This window comes from Sparus aurata, chromosome 4, assembly GCF_900880675.1.
Source record: "Sparus aurata chromosome 4, fSpaAur1.1, whole genome shotgun sequence".
In the NCBI taxonomy this organism is placed as follows: Eukaryota; Metazoa; Chordata; class Actinopteri; order Spariformes; family Sparidae; genus Sparus; species Sparus aurata.
The window spans coordinates 5,969,530-5,992,425 of record NC_044190.1 but is presented as its reverse complement, the minus strand read 5'-3'; the positions used below and the strand labels follow the sequence as shown (position 1 = coordinate 5,992,425).

The 22,896-nt window shown below is 42.0% G+C and overlaps 1 protein-coding gene across 1 annotated transcript; it reads right to left on the bottom strand.

Annotated features, from left to right (window-relative positions):
* Nucleotides 1–9,348: 9,348 nt before the first annotated feature.
* Nucleotides 9,349–22,746, bottom strand: LOC115579709 (uncharacterized). Its single transcript, XM_030413312.1, has 15 exons — nucleotides 22,635–22,746; nucleotides 21,168–21,315; nucleotides 19,366–19,556; nucleotides 18,851–18,955; nucleotides 18,438–18,576; nucleotides 15,094–15,241; nucleotides 14,830–14,962; nucleotides 14,413–14,565; nucleotides 13,392–13,429; nucleotides 13,276–13,305; nucleotides 13,030–13,196; nucleotides 11,753–12,258; nucleotides 11,551–11,647; nucleotides 10,081–10,327; nucleotides 9,349–9,760 (listed from the first exon to the last, which is right to left on the bottom strand). Exons 1-15 carry the CDS (start codon nucleotides 22,688–22,690, stop codon nucleotides 9,678–9,680), a joined length of 2,241 nt encoding a protein of 746 aa, XP_030269172.1. The 5' UTR covers nucleotides 22,691–22,746; the 3' UTR covers nucleotides 9,349–9,677.
* Nucleotides 22,747–22,896: the final 150 nt, after the last annotated feature.

Here is a 22,896-nt window from a genome sequence, read left to right as displayed (position 1 = left end):
AGCGCCACCGTGTGCTTCCTGTGCGTAATCCCAACTGAGTCTCCTGACCTGCACGCACTTATTCCTGATCTGTAAAATAGATCTCCACTGAAACGGCTCCAAATTTGGTGTTCTGGGTCCTTAAAACTGCCACCACACATCGCCACACTCAAAACACTGCTCTTAAAATATGCACCTTTGTATTGCATTAATCGTATCACAGCCCAGGCACAGATCTAATGTATTCTCCTCTTAATCCTGCACATTTGTATAGAATTATAAAAAAATGTCTGTCTCAGTACAGCCCGAAGTAAATTCAAAGCTCATGCTGAACCATTTGGAGTACAGATACGATTTGGGGCCTTTTTGAAAAGTTATAAGCCGATGCTTCTGGCATTCATCTAAAGGAGATCTAAAGTCATCACACCTCATCCTCCCACAGCTGTGAATGGATAATGATGTTTGTTTAAAATGGCCAGTCTTCTCGGAAGTAATCTCCTACTGCGCCTCCTCCTCCTACTATTTCAGTGTTAATATCTTCAAAATCATTGTTGCTATTGGAGACAACCACCTTCAAGCTCAGACAGTCACATGTTACCTGAGCTGGTTGCTAAGGGAATAAACTCAAACAAGCTAGCAACTCTTACCTTTTCTTCAAACAGGGTCTGAGGACAGAGGGTGTCGTTTAACTGTGGCAGTGTGTTGTGTTGTGTTGTATGTTGTGTTATACAAGTAAAATTGATCTGATTTTGATTTGATTGACCACAACTGTAACTGAGGGGCAACAGTGGGTAAGAGTAAAAACCAGAGATGGACTGAACTAATCCAACTTCTTGTCTAACCTCAGTCGGAGTCATACAGCTTTAGGCTTCTGTGTTAAAGACGTGTTCGGCTGAACACCTCTGCTATCAATAGCTTTTTCCATTGCTTCCTCTTTCTAGTGAATTTTAAATAAACTTAGACACTTGCCTTTGTCGGGGAATGTGGTTTCTGACACACCACTCTTTGTTTTGAACAATCACGGAAAGCTCAGTTACGTTGCATCATATCCATTTATTTTGTAATGCACCGCGTTCAGTCTTATAAACATAAACTTTCTCCATAGAGAATAACAAAGTTTGCCTGGCTGTGTGCGGTCAAAAGACAATACCACTCTCCCCTTCTCACCTTGATTTCCACCTGTCTGCAATCACTCAAACATTGAGAGGATTAAGTCGCTCCACTCTGGCCGCAATACATACAACACTTTTTGTTTGCTGACAATTAGACAGACTTTTGCCTCAGCAGAAGGGAGATGGAAGTTTTAATGGGCCTGCAAGCCTGAAACCTTGAACCCTGAAGCCGTCCCAAACACCTGTAGGACGGACAGCAGGTGAGAAAAAGGACTGCACATGGTGTCATTAAGAATCTAAACTGACTGACTTGATTTAGCCCTAGCTAATTAGCTATCTAGCCTGCTAAATACAGTTAGCAAGTGAAGAAAGGGAACACCATAAATAAGAGTAATTTATTTGTCTGACAAACTGAAGTGAAGCTCTAAAGTGAAGTGAGATCGACCTTTGGAGGGCCGAGAGAGGGTGGGGTCAACAACGATGTTCACTCCACAGGTGTATAACACCCACAATGCCTTGCAGTCATGGGTCGTTCGCAAGTGTCAATCTCCTGCATTTTTAATTGAAGCATATGCATTTCCTTGAATGGCCAGTTGAGGCCAATGCTACAGCAGAAACAATCATGTTAATAGGCTGGAAACTCGAGAGCTATTTTATCCCCCAGTGATCCCCCATGCCCCCTTCTATGTAACTCACTCGTTTAATGATGTAAGTGTCACCTGTCATCCAAGAGGCTTCTTCAGTCAACGGCCCACAAGTGGCCCGAACGGCTCAGAAACTCACACAGGTGTCCTCAACAAGTCTGTAAGGACACTCCCACACAGAGTGAAACATCTTCAAGGACTGACACAAGTCCAGTTGTCTACAATGAACCATGATTTGGATGACTGAGAACCTTCATCAGGCTTAAAGTTATGCATTATTAGGGGCGTGGAATCTTTGAGTGACAGCTGTCTGGTCAGCTTCACTTCAGATTGTGGCTGTGTTTGTAGTTTTTGTGCTTTTTTTGTCGGTTACTGGACACATTATCTGTCTTTTCTGTAGTTACTTAGACTCAGAGGCTGTGTGGAGGGACCGAGGCGGGATTTAGATTAACAAGCAACTCTGTTAATGTTAACTGGCAGACAGCAGCTACAGCGGGTGAGCTCTGGAGGAAGAAACAGAGAAATCAAAGAGAGCAGAGATGTTTTTAAACTTTTGGGTTTAAAAACTAGATCTATCTTTACTCTGCCTTTCATAACGAGTCACAGAGATGCCGAAATCCATTGTAATATAACTCTGCTAAAGCTGCAGTCTGGAGTTATGAGAAAAAAGTGGACTAAGCCAGAAGATTTGAATGATACAGCTCCAAGATCAGTCCTTCTTCCTTGAGCAGGCACGAGCAGGCTTGTAATCACGATAACAGAGGATGCCAGATAACCAAGACAGCACATTCAAAATAACAACAACAACATAAGCCCCAATTGTTCTATTTCTGGTCAATACAACTGAATTGCAATGACGTGTGCCACATGCTGATCACTGTAGTAACGAACACTATTCCTCACATTGCAGTAGATGGAGTTACCAGCTAATCATTTCCCGGTGCAACGGCATGCTGCCTTTCTGATGCATGAGTAACGTTATTTCTCAAAAACCAATTCAACCACTTCAACCATCCCGAACACAAACTCACGTTATAATGTTTTTTCCCTGCAGCTGTGCGTTTGCAGGAGTGTCCTGATGTTTTCACGTTGAGTCACATTAGTCTCACATTGCTCTGCCGTATGTGACGCACACTGTTATCAATAGAAACAACAAACTCTTTGACTTTACTTCCCCTGCCTCCCTGTTGGCAGAGTTTCATGCAGTCACTCCTCTCTGTTGCCGCAGTAGCCCTGAACACACACACACACACACACACACACACACACACGCGCACACACACACAAACACACACACAGGCCATCCTGCAGCTCGGTCACTGGACCCACACCTTAGCAACCAGGACGCCTGTTTCTAGCCTCCATCATAGCCCAAGTCAAATACTTGGGGGTACACATGTCATATTCGATCTAATTTAAGACAAAAATCACAACAACATTCTCCAGACCAATCAGCTGACCTCGATACAGGGGCTGAGAGAGTGTGAGTCACCATCAGTGTGAAAGGTCCCAGAGCATTGTGCTGTCTCACACTACACTGCCCACGTGAGCTGTAGATGTTACTAAAAAGATGCTTTCTGAGGCAAATCCACCCCACGTATGTAACCAAACAGTTATCCAGGGGTTCAGGTCCTGTTATCTGTGTGGTTAAGTGGGGTACTTATCCCTCATCAGTGCGTCACCTCCAGTGATGAGTTGAGAAGCAGTGTGTGGCGCTGACAGGCAGCAGGGCTTTGAACCAGCAACCGAACCAGCAGCAAGGTGATGTGTACGCTTTTATTTTAACATTTTCATCAAACTTTAAACAGCCTTTACCTTTGGCACTAGATTCTGCCTGTGTGTAGGGATAGGACATTGTGCGGTGAGGATTGTAGCTTTGCACTGAAGTGGCCGGTATAAATGTCCTTCAGAGGGATATACATGTCCTTCAGAGGGATATACATGTCCTTCAGAGGGATATACATGTCCTTCAGAGGGATATACATGTCCCTCAGAGGGATATACATGTCCTTCAGAGGGATATACATGTCCTTCAGAGGGATATACATGTCCTTCAGAGGGATATACATGTCCTTCAGAGGGATATACATGTCCTTCAGAGGGATATACATGTCCCTCAGAGGGATATACATGTCCTTCAGAGGGATATACATGTCCTTCAGAGGGATATACATGTCCTTCAGAGGGATATACATGTCCTTCAGAGGGATTTACATGTCCTTCAGAGGGATATACATGTCCTTCAGAGGGATATACATGTCCTTCAGAGGGATATACATGTCCTTCAGAGGGATTTACATGTCCTTCAGAGGGATATACATGTCCTTCAGAGGGATTTACATGTCCTTCAGAGGGATATACATGTCCTTCAGAGGGGTTTACATGTCCTTCAGAGGGATATACATGTCCTTCAGAGGGGTTTACATGTCCTTCAGAGGGATATACATGTCCTTCAGAGGGATTTACATGTCCTTCAGAGGGATATACATGTCCTTCAGAGGGGTTTACATGTCCTTCAGCGGGATATACATGTCCTTCAGAGGGATTTACATGTCCTTCAGAGGGATATACATGTCCTTCAGAGGGATTTACATGTCCTTCAGAGGGATATACATGTCCTTCAGAGGGATATACATGTCCTTCAGAGGGATTTACATGTACTTCAGAGGGATATACATGTCCTTCAGAGGGATATACATGTCCTTCAGAGGGATTTACATGTCCTTCAGAGGGATATACATGTCCTTCAGAGGGATATACATGTCCTTCAGAGGGATATACATGTCCTTCAGAGGGATTTACATGTCCTTCAGAGGGATATACATGTCCTTCAGAGGGGTTTACATGTCCTTCAGAGGGATATACATGTCCTTCAGAGGGGTTTACATGTCCTTCAGAGGGATATACATGTCCTTCAGAGGGATATACATGTCCTTCAGAGGGACATGTCCTTCAGAGGGATTTACATGTCCTTCAGAGGGATTTACATGTCCTTCAGAGGGATATACATGTCCTTCAGAGGGATATACATGTCCTTCAGAGGGATTTACATGTCCTTCAGAGGGATATACATGTCCTTCAGAGGGATATACATGTCCTTCAGAGGGATTTACATGTCCTTCAGAGGGATATACATGTCCTTCAGAGGGATATACATGTCCTTCAGAGGGATATACATGTCCTTCAGAGGGATTTACATGTACTTCAGAGGGATATACATGTCCTTCAGAGGGATTTACATGTCCTTCAGAGGGATATACATGTCCTTCAGAGGGATATACATGTCCTTCAGAGGGATATACATGTCCTTCAGAGGGATATACATGTCCTTCAGAGGGATTTACATGTCCTTCAGAGGGATTTACATGTACTTCAGAGGGATTTACATGTCCTTCAGAGGGATATACATGTCCTTCAGAGGGATATACATGTCCTTCAGAGGGATATACATGTCCTTCAGAGGGATTTACATGTCCTTCAGAGGGATATACATGTCCTTCAGAGGGATATACATGTCCTTCAGAGGGATATACATGTCCTTCAGAGGGATTTACATGTCCTTCAGAGGGATATACATGTCCTTCAGAGGGATATACATGTCCTTCAGAGGGATTTACATGTCCTTCAGAGGGATTTACATGTCCTTCAGAGGGATATACATGTCCTTCAGAGGGATTATACATGTCCTTCAGAGGGATATACATGTCCTTCAGAGGGATTTACATGTCCTTCAGAGGGATATACATGTCCTTCAGAGGGATATACATGTCCTTCAGAGGGATATACATGTCCTTCAGAGGGATATACATGTCCTTCAGAGGGATTTACATGTCCTTCAGAGGGATTTACATGTCCTTCAGAGGGATATACATGTCCTTCAGAGGGATTTACATGTCCTTCAGAGGGATATACATGTCCTTCAGAGGGATATACATGTCCTTCAGAGGGATATACATGTCCTTCAGAGGGATTTACATGTCCTTCAGAGGGATATACATGTCCTTCAGAGGGATATACATGTCCTTCAGAGGGATATACATGTCCTTCAGAGGGACATGTCCTTCAGAGGGATATACATGTCCTTCAGAGGGATTTACATGTCCTTCAGAGGGATATACATGTCCTTCAGAGGGATATACATGTCCTTCAGAGGGATTTACATGTACTTCAGAGGGATTTACATGTCCTTCAGAGGGATATACATGTCCTTCAGAGGGATATACATGTCCTTCAGAGGGATTTACATGTCCTTCAGAGGGATATACATGTCCTTCAGAGGGATATACATGTCCTTCAGAGGGATATACATGTCCTTCAGAGGGATTTACATGTCCTTCAGAGGGATATACATGTCCTTCAGAGGGGTTTACATGTCCTTCAGAGGGGTTTACATGTCCTTCAGAGGGGTTTACATGTCCTTCAGAGGGATATACATGTCCTTCAGAGGGATATACATGTCCTTCAGAGGGATTTACATGTCCTTCAGAGGGATATACATGTCCTTCAGAGGGATATACATGTCCTTCAGAGGGATATACATGTCCTTCAGAGGGATATACATGTCCTTCAGAGGGATTTACATGTCCTTCAGAGGGATATACATGTCCTTCAGAGGGATTTACATGTCCTTCAGAGGGATTTACATGTACTTCTGACGCATATAAATGTCGTTTGGGGGGATATATACATATACAGGAAAGACTGTTTAGATTTTCACAACCTCCGCTGTCTTGTGATTTCCGCTCATATAATGCAGTACAGATGAGGGTTTAGTCCTTAATAACCATGGACCATAACAGAAAGTCAGACCTTTTGAAAGACAAGATCACAGCGTTGGTTGAGGAGATTGAAGCCAGGGGTCTAAATACGTGGAGAACAAACAAAGCCAAGCATTCAGTGTGTCAGCATGGCACATTATTTATAAAATTCATGTGACGTCGACCACAAGCATGGATGCATTTGTGTCCAAAACTGCTAATCTTCAACATAACCAGAAGAATAATCAATTAAAAGTCCTGTTTGTAAGAAAAGTAGATTTCTGAGTCTCATCCCCACTCGTCAAATACTGACACTTTGGGATTATAGGTCGGGTAAGCCGCCATCACAAAGTGTCAGTATTTGACGACCTCATCAGGCAGGTTGTTCCAAAGACGAGAGGCCCTGACGGCAGAAGTGTGTCAGCTTCAGTCTTAGCCTTGACTTGGAACAGTCAGAAGCACCTGTCACCTGTCTCCCAAATTTCAAGTGATTCTGAAGTGGGGTTAATGAGAACAATTGTGTTGTAAAATTTATTTTTACAGCATAGTATCAGTACTTGTACTTAAGTACAGGATCTAAACATGTCATCTCTCTTATGTCCTCAGGTCAGCTTGAGATCTCAATGACAATGCAACGTTCCCGTGGACTGACTCTGTTCACAAAGTCTCCTGAGAGTTTTACAGCCTCTGCAGAAACATGTGAGCATTGCAGCTATCTGACTTCACCATTATTACTCATTACAATCTTTTAACTGCTGACTGCTACTCTCTTTTTTATTGGGACTTGCATCCTGGATTGTATTTTTTCTGGGAGTGTATTTTCACTGAATTGTGAAATTGACTCAGACTGAGAGGCTGTGGGGGTGAAACAGGAGAATGTGAAAAACAATAAAAGGGTGGTGCAAAAAGAGATTGCAAAATTGGGACATACCACTTCATCATGACAGTGTGCCTCTGTTATGACAACAACCGAACACACAGCTTGCTCTACCTTGTGATCAACAATATGTTAAAAGCAGGACGCCATAACCAAGAACGAGTCTGCGTAAGAAATATATACAAATACTGAAATTAACCAAAACTAAGGGACAGAAAACAGCCAGGACTGCTTGGTCTGTGGAAGAAGAGAGTTCCTTCTCCTCCACCATCCCTTAAATATGGGGCAGAGATAATTACCTGATGAGAGACGAGGAGGAGAGAAGAACGTAGTACTTACATCTGTCATTGCTATCTCAGCTTTGTTTATTTGCGTGATATATGCAACGTATCTTCCTCTGTGCAGAGGATCATGGGTCCGAATAGACAGAAAATCATGCTGGCTTGCACACCTTAAAATGCTACCAGATGTAGAAGGACATCCTCGTCTTTCTGGTGTACTGGATTGGGACTTACTAAATCTGTTCCTCGTGTACTTACGGTATCTGTAAGTATATGGTATAATGAGTATTCGAACACAGGGTTTGATTTAATGAGCCTTCCTTCTTTTTAAACTAACTTTGTTCACCTGTGATTCATTTGTAGATCTCTAGTTTTTCTCCTACTACCTTACATTTCGCACTGTTGCACAGTCTCTTTACTAGAATTTTTTTTTATAACACAGTCACTAAATACAGTATTTTTGTACTATAATTAGCAGTTCCATGTAGCATTTGGTATTGTTGTTGTTCTATGTTGTTGTTGTTTGTTGGCACTGAATTTTCTTGGGAACATGATTTCATTGCACTGTGTACTGTGTATATGGCTGGAATGACAATAAACCATCTTGAATCTAACACAATGGTGAGGACCATAATGCAAATCACTCAGGTCCACCACCTGAAGTATACAGGGACTAATTATCAAATGAAACACAGGTGAATGGGGGAAATAGGTGGAAAAGAAGGAAGTGAAAAGCAGATCATGTTCAGATCACAGGTTTATGAGCTGACAACTTTATGCAAAAACTTCAGCCTAAAAATGTAGTATAGTAACTGTTGTGATCAGTGGAACACTCAGCAGCTGCCGGTGCTGACGACAGCACCGGCTGACGACAGCACCGGCTGCTGCCCTAACCCTAACCCCCCCCCCCACACACACACACAGGTAGGAGGTTACATTTTTGTTTAGACGCATCACTGCTTCGAGGATCAGCACGTCAAGATGACTTGCTATTGGTTGACAGCAAAAGATTTAAGGTTAGCTCTGTGGAAACAGTGTGAGAATCTGCTCTTTGCATGGCTTCAGTCGGCCACCAGGATGTTTCGACAGACATTTTGTGATGATTTGCAATTGAATGTAAAAATGTGTTATTTCCTTGTTGGTGTAGCTAGCCAGAAGTTTGTGCTTCAGCGGACAACAGTGACAGATTCTGAGAAACACTCACGGACTGTGAGGCCAGCAGAGTTTTCACTGATGATGTTGGCTGATGATGATGAGATCCAATAACACGACAGGACGAGACTTTCTACTGTGTAGCTGGAGATTTATATGTGTTGATGATCAGATCTGATATTCAGCATTTTTTTGATTGTTGGAATTCAGATTCAGGTAAAATTGCTAACACAAAAACACTGCCTTTCAAAATGTTTCTTACGCGAATCAGTATGCGAGTCTGATCAGGAAACTCTAGTTAATTTTCTGTCATCTGACTAAGTGATTAATTAGATTTTTGTTTCAGCTCTACTTTTTTAATTCTGGGAAGTTTATTTTGTAAGCAAAGGATAATATTAAATGTTTTTCTTCATATATGCCCAAACTTGGCACTTGTAAGTATGTCTCATTGGTAACTAAAGCTGTGACATTACTAGTAAGACACGTTGTTTCCACCTGAGATGTAGTGAAGAAAGTACTGTGAGAAGAAAAGACATTTACAAAGTATCTCAACTTTACATTTATTAAAATGTCATTCCACCACTGTCAGCGCATTTGTGCCTCTGGAGATGTCAGGCAGTAAAACACCTTTTCATTTAGTTTTGTTTCAGTTGGTAAAGTTTACAGTGATAAAACAGGTACATGTTCAAAGGAAAGAGATAAGGTGGAGCACAGAGTTTTTACTTTCACTGTTTAAATATCTGTTAAGGATGGTTGTCATTGATTTGATAAAAACATGAGGGAGCTGACAGGACGGGAGGAGAACCATCTTCAAAAGTCCCAAACAGGAAGGTGTTGTGCTCTGTATCCTGACAGATCTTCATCCGGAGCCTTTTTCAGTAAAAGAAGACATTTTGAAGAAATATGCTTATAGTTGTGAAAATCACTCCTGTTGCCACGGCTGAGGCACGTTCTGGAGCTGCAGCAGATGAGAGGACACATGAGTAGACATTAGAGAGAACAGTGTCACAGGATTCAAGAAAAAACATTTCTAATTGGCTCATGGTAGTTTGTCTTAGCGTCTGGCCCATCAAGCAGTTTGATGTGAACAAGGCTCGGCGTTTCCCTCCACAATAAAACAACCTTCACAGATGGAAAAGACGTCTCCCGCAGGTATACTTGAATTGTCCTCGCATATCACAATGTTATTCACAGTAACTGGAGGGATGTTACATTAGATGAATTTTCACAAATTAATACAGTAAAGATGTAGGAGCTGGTTTAGAAGGTTCTTCTCACCATGAGAGGTGCTGCTGGTGTTAGTAGCATCATGTGGAACTATAGTTTGTTTAGTGGTGATGACGGCTGTTGTGGACGGTGCAGCAGTTGTGACCACGAGGCTAATCGGTGCCGAGTCGACAGTGTAGCTGCGGGTGAACACGCTGCCCACCACTGATCTGTGATCCAGGGAGTGGGTACACAGATCAGGGCACTTCAGAGAGCTCAAGGTGGCGATGCACAGATTCACTGTGCACCGGATATACATCTGCAGAACAAACCACACAGATACAAGTGAGCGCTGTGAAGAGACAGCTCAGAAATGTTTCACTACAGAAGTTGGACGACTCTGAAAAATGTAAGCTTAGTAAAGGGGAGGAAGGTGGTCACACTCGTGTAGGCTCTGTTGTGACACGTCTGACTATTATTAAAGAAAACTGCAGCTGCTGTGATTGTGATGTCACACCCGGCCAAACTGTGAGTTTCGATGATTTGTTGGTTAATTGTATGGCCCTACTGTTTAGTACCGCTGTGATCATCCTCTCACTCATAACAGATGGAGGATGTGAATATAATAATATTTTACATATTGTAATCAGAAGTATCCATTTGTTGCCCTCTGAAGATAAACCTGTAAATACGACACACTTGTCCTCGTTCTCTCTTTTTCAGAGCGCTGGGAACAAGATGTATGGACGTTTTATGATGATTAACTAATAATTATCATCCCCGTCTGATAAGAGCTTCAATTGAAGAATTGCCACAAGAATTTCAGTTGACAAAAAGGAGGATCAATTCTTCATTTCAGTAATTTTCATTTACCATGTATGACATTAAATTAATGGTTTCAGAATGCAAAAAAGAACAAATTGGGACATTATCATGAACTCAAACTGTTAATTGAGACAGAAGTTCTGTAGATCAAATGTTTGTTCGTCTGACACCTGATCATCAGGTGCCTCAGTCTGTTGACGGTTCATCGGGTCCTGACACTTTTTCTACACCGGCCCTCAGAGCTCCCTGTCAGGGTTTTCATTGGCTACTAAAATGTAGATGAAAGGTTTAGATATTAATCCAATTCAATTATTATTGTCAATTATCATTTTAAAGTTAACTAAGTCGATTACACATCTAAAGACAATCCATCCAAAGGTTTGTAGGATTCTTCATCTGGAGACAATGGATGTCTGAACAAAATCTGTTGTTGAGATATTTCAGTCCAACCCAAAGAGGAGGAACAACCTGAAAGTGGGGTCATAGACATTCGGCCCAGCTGCTTCAGAGGCTTGAAGGGGTCAGATCTCTACAAACTCCTGTCAGGAGTTTCTCAGCACTACCACGGCCAACAGGAGCGCAAAGATTAATGTAGAACTAATCACCACAAAGTCTGTCTGTAAATTCAGTCTGTAAAACTAAACTTCTCATTTCTCGGAAGAAGAGGAGAAGTAATGAGGGTGCATTGTTGTATGTGTGTGTTGCATTAGTACAGACCACTGATCCTTTGGCCTCAATTTTGCTCAAATCCATGCGGTAAATCTTAGAAGAGGACTGTGAGGTAATAACCTCCAATGTATAAGGAGTTGTGCACCTGAAAGAAAAAGAGAGCTCTTAGATTTTTCTTTCAGACTTGGATCTGTCCTCCGCAAGCTGCTGACCTCCAACTACTGCAGAAAACAGGTTGATTGTCACTGACCCTTGCCGCAGGACGGGCCGGGACTCTGCAAAGTCCTCCGTCTCAGACTCGATACAGTTGCTCACTATCATCTCTGCTCGCTCGATGCTGCAGTTGGACATCACATGGAGATCCAGCTGAGTGATCCTGGACCCGACGGCCCCACTGGTAGAGCTGCTGTTATCAGTGGAGCTGGCGGAGCTGCTGTTAGTGGAGGTATCACTCTCTGATAGTGATTCTGCTTCTCGACGTGATCGTTCTGGCGACAGTTGGAGGGAGCGGAACTTGGGGGTGCGTGTGAATTCTGCCATGGGCCCCTCTCCTGGCATTAAAATTTCTATCCAAATCCTAAATGGACCGAACATCTCCATCTCCGAGGGCAAGCTGATCTCGTAATTCGGTCCCCTGGCCTGGACTCCAGGGATACGGCAAGCCAGAGGGAGGATAAGGGAGGGCTGGCGACTAACCTTCGTGTAGGGACGAACACTTTTCAAGGTGTTGGTGTAAACCAGCTCTGAACCAGAGTGCTAGAAAAAGTGGAGCATGAGGAAGAGAACAGTTGCAATTCACATGTATCTGAATAATGTGTCAGTGAAAAGTACTTTTGAACTGAAAGTAACGGAACACCATACTGGAGAGCAGCTTTTCACTGCCCTCTGTGGTTCAGTGTCACCTCGAGTAGTCACTAGTACCCAGTTACTCCACCAGAGGGCAGCAAACACACTGTGTTAAGTTACCTTTTTGTTTTTTAGGAAAACAAAATACCAAAAAAACATATTGACATAATTCTACGGCTACCATGATTAAGACATGACCTGTGATTTGAATAAAAACGGAAATCTTAAAAAAAAACTTTTGCTGATGTCTGCACCAAACAGGCCAGTGAGAATAAACCTTAACAGAAAGATTCCAGGTGCCATGTTGTTGCTGCACATGTTTTATGTCTATCAGTAGTTCAGCCTTACTTTTTAATACTGCTGTGATTCTGAGGTGCAGTCATACATGGTGGCAGGAAGATATGTATGCTTTATAACTAATTTATTAAGCAATTGTTTGTTGTAAAGTTGCCACTGGTATTTATAATACTTTGGAAACGACTGAGAAATACTGTCCAAACATTATTTGGATGGTGATTATGAAGTTGCAACTGATATTTATAGAATTCTCCCAATGTTTGGCTCCGACATGTATAAAAAAAGGTTTCTTTTGTCTTCTAAAAGTGACGCAGAAAGAACAAAAAGACAATGAGACATTAAAACGACTGAAGGAGAAAGACGGACAGAAGGTGGAGTCGTTACCACGCGCTTGGTGCCGCAGCCATCCAGGGTGATGCGTGCGGTCAGGTGTGTGCTGTTGTAGGTGACGGGACAGGTGGGGCTGTTGAGCTGCAGCTCTGCCAGGTCGATGTTACTCAGGGAGGAGACGGGCAGTGACAGAATCATCTCTGTGTTCTCACACTTCAGCTCTGCAGATAACAGTCTGACATTATTCAGAGATAATTAGTACACTCAGATATTTTAATCTCACAGTGATATCTTCCTAACCTGTCCCTGCAGGGAGTGTCCTCACTTCCCCTGAAAGAACAGAAAAGACACATTGTGATAGTTAATAGTGAATATTTTAATAAATAATAAACATGCTGTCTGACGTGGTTACTTACTCTGGTACAGCCACACACATCTGGGCTCTGACTGCAAACTGTAAGGACAAACAGATCAGGTCAGGTCAGGCTGTAGATCCTCAACACACACACACCTGAGTGGCAGCGGAGGCAGGTGTGCATGTGAACAGTTTCAAAGGTAATGAGAGGGTGACGGGGGGATGAGTCATTACTCATCACTGCATATTCTATAATAAACAAAAGACAATATGTTCTCCTTTGTGTATATATTTATATATATATATATATATATATAGAATCGATAGTGCTGGCGTCTGTAGCTTAAAGTAAGTGACAGTGAAGCTCTACTGCTGGGAGTGCTTGTTGTTTGAACGTCATTGGTGAGTGGAACTGATTTTTTATTGCTGGTTTTGCTACAGTTGCATCTCGTTGAACTGGTTGCATTTTGTTTCCACACACTTGTTAAATGATTGTTCATAAAGTGACTGTCTATCTGATGTCCGATAGTCTGTGTGTGTAACTGTGGCTGTGTGCGTGTGTGTGTGTAGCTGTGGCTGTGTGCGTGTGTGTGGCTGTGTGTGTAGCTGTGTGTGTGTAGCTGTGGCTGTGTGCGTGGCTGTGTGTGTAGCTGTGGCTGTGTGTGTGCGTGTGTGTGGCTGTGTGTGTAGCTGTGTGTGTGTAGCTGTGGCTGTGTGCTTGTGTGTAGCTGTGGCTATGTGCGTGTGTGTAGCTGTGTGCATAACTAGAACGCAATTTTGAGGATGGAGCAGTAAAATATTTTGCCTAAAGCTTAAAAATGGCCAGGGACGCCACATATTTTTCGCTGGTGATTTTTTTTGGGGGGGGACTGGGGGTACAGAAGGCCCAGCTCTGATTTGCACGGTTCGCCACTGAGTACAACTATAAGTAATGAGACATAATTATGATTATTTCATACCCCACTGATTACAGGTTTGATGAGGTCACCTGTCAAAGTAATTAAATCATCACCCTTCTCTCACAGCAGGTCTGGAGGAGGATCGCACCACTATGTCAGGCCCTGAGGGTCAGACGCTCCTACCTCTGCGTATTCACAGCAAAGCAGATGGGCAGAAGTTGGGTCAGGTTGTTTTCAGAGCGAATCCAGGCCATGGTCATCAACGCCAGGGGGCCTACTGTTTTAAAACCAACCCGGTAGAGTTCAGGGGGACCAACTACAGCTACCTCTAAAACACTGCAAACACAAAGAGGAACAGTCAAGTCAACTTTCAGAACAGTGTGTTTGTAAGAGCTGCATACTCCAAGTAAATCTGTACAGGTGATTTAGTTATTGTGCCCAGTTAGACATCTGCATCGGACATCTACTAAACCTACTCAATATACATCAGACACCAGTGCTCTGTAGCGACTGGTGATGGAGATTCATGACACATGTGAAACCATTGTGGGGATTTTGAAGGGCTCTACATAAAGCAGACACTCAGAGGGAGTGACACACCTCTCCGCCTGTGACATGAAGCTGACGTTGAATACCACCTCCTGGTACGGCAGGACAAACAGTGTGGAATCCTCTTCAGGTGTGTCGCCTGCAGCCACAGGTTCATCAGTGCAGCTAGTGGTCGACTCCTCCACTGACGGACAGAGAACGCAAGACGGTTGCATGAATTCAGATTATATCAGGAACAGGAGAGACACTTATACTTATAGTTGTTTATGTTTGCTGACGTATAGGTGACAGTAAGGCCTTTTCTGACGGACTCACCAGTGAGAGAGAGGTGCACCGGGACGGCACTGAGGGGCTGGTTGCCGTAGAAGCTTATTTTGGGTGCAGGAATCAGGTCCTCCACCATCATTTGGATGAAATACTGTCCTGCTGGAGCTCTTCCAGTGAATGTTAATGTGCATTTCTCCTGGTAAAGAGTTGAAAAGATTATAACAATGTGATGTTCTCACTGAGCAGAGCTTATTTCAAGTCCAACAGCCACAGCCAGGTCTGAGGATTTCCAAAGAAACTTGGATGATGTTCTGAATGACTTAATTTCCTGATCTTTACACAGAAGTTTAAACTCAGACCAGTCGACTGGGGCTGGGCAATATATTGATAATATATTCATGCGTTTCATGTGACGTCACACATGAGTCACAGCGCCATCTTGAAGACCGTCCTAGGACCGGAGCTACGGTAGTCTAATGTAAACAATGCCGTCTATCTGCTGTGCTGTAGGCTGTAATAACAGCAAGTCAAACAAAGATGGACACATATTTTATAACATTCCCAAGAACACAGAAAGGAGACAGAAGTGGATAGCTGCAATTAGAAGGATTCACTGGACACCGGCAGAACACTCCAGGCTGTGCAATCATCATTTTATTTCAGGTAAGTTCATTGACTCTGAACTGACTTTAGTTTAGCTAGCTAGCAGAAGTGGAAATAAGCACCCGTAAAATACCAAATAATGGCCGGGGCGTTTATTTGTTTCAACCTCCTAACAGACCAGGTGGCAATTTGGGACAGGTGTTTAATTCCTTCCTCACAAAAATCCGGGATGAAAATGTCACAAACTTTGCCAGCTTCTCTGTGATTTTTCTGACATCCTTCTGTAAGTGAAGTTGTTGCGGTGGAGGAAACTCCTCATCTCTGGTGTCACTCACGGTGGCGTACATTTGTTTCTCCATCACCCTGATCATTTTGCGGGACACTCTCTCGTGGCGTGCCCGCTTGCTGATAACTCATCCCCGCATGTTTATCTCTAGCTCCTCGCTAGCCTTCTTCCTTCCTCCAGCAGGCAGCCTGGCCCTGTTGCTGTCCTCCTCAGGCGGACGCTGAAGCTCAGCTTGATTTTTTCGCCAATCTCTCACTCTCTTGGGGTCGACAGAGAAATATCTAACGGCTGCTTCTCCCGAGTTGTCCTCTGCATATTTCACGACAGAAAGTTTGAATTTCAAGTTGTACTTTTTATTTTTTTGCTGCACCGGAGCTTGTGCTCCCTGCTGTATGGCGACGGGTTGTGTACAAGGTCAATGAAACTATCGCCAAAACTAATATTTGGCAAATGTTGTGCGGACAAAAGCGGGGTTAGTAATCCATTTGGGAGTACATGTGGATCCAATCCTAAAATACTTGTTTTTGTAACATAGCGATGCTTTTCCTCCGTGGGGAGATGAGTTTTGTTAGCCATTTCCCCTTGAACCAGTTGAAGGCGCTAACAGTACACTCTATGGTATGGTCCTTAATGGTCCTAAAGATGGCGGCCAAAACAAAAAAGTCACGTGACTGAAACCCATGAATAGCAAAAAAATGTAAGAGAATTAAGCAAATGTGGAGTGCGGGGATCACTTAAAGAATAAAGGTCTCACCTAAACAAGCCTCAGAGGGTTATTACAAATAACTGAATGATGACGTGTGTTAAGGTAGGCTGCTGGTGGTTCAGTGGAATTGAACCAGTGTTGTTGAGTAATGAACAACATTTACTTAAACTGGTAGTTTAACTACATGTTGCAGTAGGTGGCTGGAAGTTTATGTACATTCAAATGTTCAGAGTAATTTCATTTGTTATTCCATGATCTTGTGTAGTTAAGTACTGTAGCCATTAAAGGAATTTCCTCTCCTCTGAATTCAAAGCGGACACTTCCCGATGAGCAGTAGGCTCTGTAATGTTTTCAGCTGATGTGTGACCTGTGAACCAGATGGTACTTTTTGCAATAAACTCAAATAAAAGGAATCTCTTTGCTGGCATGTCACTTTTTGTATTGATATTAAATCCACATTTTCAATTTGATAATTTTTGTTACAAGTGTACCTTTTTGGTAACTTAAGGGCAACTTTAGGACAATTTAAGGGTAACTTCAGGGTAACTTTAGGGTAGCTTTAGGGTAAATTTGCTGTCTTCAACTTCTACCACTGTGAAGTATTTCGTAGCCTGCAGAGCTACGACTTCAAACTAGCTTCCCCAACACCGACTGAACCAACCCTTCCTTGTAGAAGATAACATACTTCTGTGTGTTGGACAGTGAAATAAAGGTTTGTCACTGAGGCGGCTGCTGACTTCCTCCAGCAGGATGGTTTAATCCACATGCAGACGTCAGGGCCCTGAACTCGTCTGACAAACTTGTTCCTGTCATTTTTGAGTCATTATAATCTTTGCAGATCTTGTTCCACTTCATTTCTGTCTGATAATGTAACAGCAAAATTCCTGTTGTGCTTTGACTCCTCATTCAGTGTCTGAGTCAGTCACATGAAATCTACCTGATCACTCTGAAAACACTCACTGTAGAAAGAGATTAAAGTCGATTAAGAGGTACACCTCAGAGACAGAATATGGATTTACAGCTGATCCAGTTGTGAAAAGTAACTTGGTACATTTGACCAGTTTGAGGTATTTGAACTTCATTTCAGTGATTCCATTTGTGCTAGTTATACTTCCACCTTATACTTCCACCTTATACGTCCACCTCAGAGGGAGAGGTTGGTTTTTACACAGTGAAAATAAGAAAATACACGACATGGTAAATTATTACTAAACAACCATGACTGCTGATGAATTCTATGTGACGCAGCAATTTTCCTGAACGAAGTAAAGTGTTTTTGACATTGTGTTTAGTCCCGTTCACGACTTCCTTCCTTCAGATGTGGCATTTGATGTTTTGCTTGAAGAACAAGTGACAGGCAATCAATTGAAACACGCTGTGACCTTAAGCAAAACTACAGATGTGTCTGGGTTTGAACTCTGTTGGAAACACTTGGGATAATGTCAGCACATAATTCAATAAAATACAAAGATGTAGTCACATTTCGCCATTTTAATGAGGAAATGTTTTATATCTTTTTCAGTGAGTACAAAGCTGATGCCGAACTTGAATCCGAGTCTATTTTAATAACGTCATCCACCACGGTTAAAACCATTTATTGAAACATATCATATAATCAATACATAGATAATTCTCCTGAATATTAGTATCAGCAGGAGATGAATCTGGTTTTTCATTTTTTCTGCTCAGATCATAAAGCTAAAATGCCCATAAAAGAATCTCAGTTTGTAAATGATCAGCAGCCTAATCAATGATGGTTTATAATAATGTCCTGCCTGCAGTTTGCGTTGAACTCACCTCATCCAGCTCTATAAACGAGTGCTGAGTGCAGCGCAGACACTCTCCCTGGCTGGGCCGGGCGAAGCGACACCGCACAGCGTCACCATCCAGATCCTTAACCGACAGATGGAAGTGATGAGGGCAGTTCACACGAGCCCTTAACCCATTACACAATGAAAGACAGAAGCAACGAGACAATCAGCCAATCAAATCACAGAGACAGTCACAGCAGATAAGAACACTGAAGGAGGTTAAACCTGTCCACCTGAAGAACCAGGTGACACAACATGACTGCTAAGCTGCTGGTGGTTGGGCTGTGCTGTATCTGGACTCCTCCGCTGGATGCCTACTTCAAACTGATCACCTGAAGAGGTTTCAGTGTTCTTGACTTGTTTAACCTGGTGTAACATATATTTCATCAGTGTTCATACCTCAGTGGAGGGAGGAGACCAACGACAGGAGGGTGGTTGAGTCTGCCATTGTTTGCCCGAATGTTTGGTCCTGCGTTCATAGACACATAAAGCTCTGTGTTGGACCTAAACATTGAAGAGAAAAGTGTGTATTAGAGAAAGTGAAGCTTATTTTATTGATCCTATTTGATGATCCTGGTTTAAATGACATCAGCTGACCTCATAAAGCAACACTATGTGTGTTTAGAAGGATGCATCAGTACGTGATGACAAATAATAATACCTGAACCAGAAACAAGGTGCACATTCCTTATTAACATGTATTAATTATGATTTATATTCCTATTACTTCATATAATACTTTAAACACTGTTTATCTGTTTATCTGCATGTTTGAACCCAAAACAGGAAGAAGCAAATATTAAAGGTGAAACACAGAGTGGCCATGTTTGTGTTCAGTTTATTGTTGGCATGAGAGAAATGTGTGGATGAATGTCAGATGTTTGAGGTGCAGAGGTAATATCTAGGACTCGTACCCTACACTGATGTTGGCGCTGTAAATACTGGGGACAGTTTTCTGCCACTGGCGGACACACCAGCCAGAACCCGGTTTGGTGCCGTTGAAAGGTAACGAGGTGGGATGGACCAGACAGTCCTCCCCTACAGCACACAGTCCAGACAACGATGGACAAGGAGCGGCAGCGATGGCACTGAAATGAGCCCGAACCTGCAACAAGCAAAGACACAAAGAAACCTCGTTTATTGTATGTGCATGGGCTGATCTTATGAATGAACTCTGCTGAAGGGTGAGATCAGTCTGTCCTCACTCACTCAATGATGTGATATATCTAAAACAGAATGATGATGGAGGACCAGGGAAACACAGAGCCTCATACTTTGTACAAAGATGACACTTAATTTCTCCAAAATGTTTTGTCATTGAGTTGGTACGATGATTAAAACGCTACAGTGTCCATGCAGACTGTTTGACAGAAGAAAAGAAGAAATCCATCTCAGTGAGGAGACAAAGCGTTACACTTACATTGCAGAACACTCTGTTGGGGTTAGTTCTTGTTCTCCATTTATAGCTTTAGAATCAGAAATACTGTATTGATCCCTGAGGGGGAATTACAGCACCTACAGTTACTCCTTTGAGAATTGAGATATAACACTATAGGGAGATTTTAATAAGATATAAATAGTGAAGACAAGAAGTCATAAGAGCGAGTAAAGATAAAATATACAAGAAAGAAAATATAAAATAACTGTTGTGCATCAAGCTGTAATATGTGACAACTACACTATACTGCTATACATGTTTACATTTAGAAATGGAACTTGAAATGAATATGTAATTAATGTGCTTGTTACGACACTTTGACCACAATGTAGTAGCCATGGTTAAGATTTAAGTTGAATCCTTCCTCTGGTAGCTGAGGACTCCTGAGCGCAGTTAAAGGAGAAACTCTTAAAGGTGCAATTTGTAAGAAAAGTCAATCTTTGATTCTCATTCCCAACTTGTCAAAAACTGACACTCTGGGATTCTAGGATGAGTGGACGAGCATTTCACGAGTTGGGAATGAGAATCAAAGATCGACATGTCTTACAAATTGCACCTTTAAATATGTAATTATGAACAATTAGAGGAAATCTTAAGGAGAAGACTTAAGGATGTTTCAGTGAAATCGATTTTATTTTAAGGAAGTCTTACTGACCCAAGGAAATCTTAACTCTAGATGTTTTGTGCAACAGGGCCCATTAAATAAGATTAGTGCTGCAGATATCTGGGGACGTAAAGTTATAATAAGATTTTGGTTCATGTTCATGTTCATGTTCATGAACTCATGACTCAGATCATCAGAGATGAATTATTTCAGCCCCACAGCTGTCACTTCGTCATCAGAGTGATGGTTGTGGTGTCTCACCGCAATCATGTAAATGAGTTATAATAACAATATAAATGATCACATTATAATGTAAAACTTATCACGTTCATACAATAAAGTTCGTGTTTTTTTCTTGTGTGGCAGCAAAACGCTTCTGTATTTTCCACATGACCATTAAATCATGTATAAATTAACTATAATAAATCTTGCTTCATGTCACAAAGATGGTAGTAGATAGTAGTACTGAGTTTCTTTTTCTGTTAAAGAGCCTGAACCACTGAGCCTCTTAAAGATCCTTTAAATGAGAAGTGTGTTGTTTAATGAGCAGGTCCAGTCTCCATGACAGTGCTGAGTAAGAAAAATAAAGAGACTGTCTCAGAAACTCATATTAAGAGTTTGGACTTGAAGACACTGTGACAGAACAAGTTTTTGGGAGAGAAACCGGTGCCTACCATTTTCCCTCCATCGCTGTCCAACGGTACAACATGGACTGTCAGCCCCAGAGAAGAGGCTTGGCAGGCAGGTCCCAACAGAACCAGAGTCAGAACCTGCAGCAGCACGTTCTCTTTGAATCTGGACAACATCTCAGGAAGTGTGAACCTTCAGGAAGTACAGAGACTCAAAGGTCAAACAGTCTCGACTCACTACACAGTTAAAACTGCTGTTCTCAGTGTAAAAAGGCGGCAAAACTATCTTATACTTATGTATAAGTACTTATACTTATACCACTCACTTGTCGTGCTACAATTTGCCAACAGATAAAGCAGATAAGTGCAAGTCTAAAGTAAAACAGACTGAATGAATTCAAAGCTAAGATGATGTAAAGACTTTTAAAACCTCATATTTATCAAATTTAATGAACTTTTGAAGGACCTGCAGACTCTCTGAGATCGATCCTACATCTTAAATAAAACCCTGGCTGTTCATCTCTCCAACATTCTTCAGTGTAAATTGTGTTTGTGAGTTTGCATCTCAGTTCGTTAATGTCAATTCAGTAAGTGACTTTCCTCCTGAAATAGGCCGGATGTTCCCTGCAGAGGGATCATTTACAGGTGGTGTGCTCTCTTTCTATCACTAGAAGTTGTTTGTTTAAAACCAGAAGTGATTTCATTATTTATCATTTATATTTTTTCGTATAAACCTTCAGGAGACCTCTATCGTCGTTTACATATTTCAGTCATTTTGTTTGCTTTTATATAATTTTTCTTTGACTTTGGTACAAATATTGTCAATATTATTGCTTACCCTCTTCTTGAATGCGTTTCTTCTGAATATAAAAATCCTAATATTAGTGTGTTAACATTTGAATTGCACATGCCTCCATCAAAAAGTCGAAATGAGTCTTGAACCCGTTAAAGTACAGAGGACAGTTTCAGGTGTAGCTACATTTTAACCATTCTTAAATATGCAGGCAAGAATCAAGAATCATAATCAAACCCAAAGGACACAAACAAAAGAAATCAGCTCTGACGACAGAGAAAAAGATCACATTGTATATTTGCAGGTTGATCTCATTTAATAATGTGGTATTTGTATATTATCTGGAAATATCGTTTACGATTCCTCAAACCAACTAAGAAGCTGAACAGCTCTTTCACTTCTTTACTGCCATCTTAAAAATCTCTGGAGCACGGCTGTCTGAGAACTCCTAAATGTTTCAGGATGTAAAGTATCCCTCTGTTACCAAACACTGGTTTTAACAATCTTCAGGTTTGTTATATTTTACAAAGTAGACTGGCAGCCTAATTCCATCACCGCCCATGTTTGTTAAGAGTCGTGTTACTGTGTGCAACACGGCCAGCTCGGATGTGGAAATTACAAAAATCTGTCGACACAGATCTTAGAGCCTTCACACACGCACAAATACTGCAAAAACACCTCAAAGGCATATGATACGGAAGTTGAATAAATGTCATTACCTTAAGCCACATTTTCTTTCAAAAGTCCCACTTATTGTCAAAGTTCTGTCTGGCATCAAACATACGAGAGCTTTCTTTCGGTTTAGTTCTGAGTGAGCTGAGGAGGAGTTAAGCCATTTCTTTGCAAAGATGAAATGAAGTTAAACCGGCTCAACTGCAGGCTGTAGAAAAACAAAGGCTTTTCAAAAGGTGCATGTCAGGAGGCAATCTTTTTTTCATCTGATAATGATAATCCCAGTTTACCCAAACTGACGTAGCTCTC

Coding starts and splice junctions, on each gene's coding strand:
- LOC115579709 (XM_030413312.1), bottom strand. CDS start 22,690: ATGCCAGACAGAACTTTGACAATAAGTGGGACTTTTGAAAGAAAATGT. Junction 21,316..22,634: donor GAAAGAAAATGTGGCTTAAG/GTAATGACATTT, acceptor TACTTCCTGAAG/GTTCACACTTCCTGAGATGT. Junction 14,963..15,093: donor GGTGCACCTCTCTCTCACTG/GTGAGTCCGTCA, acceptor TCTGTCCGTCAG/TGGAGGAGTCGACCACTAGC.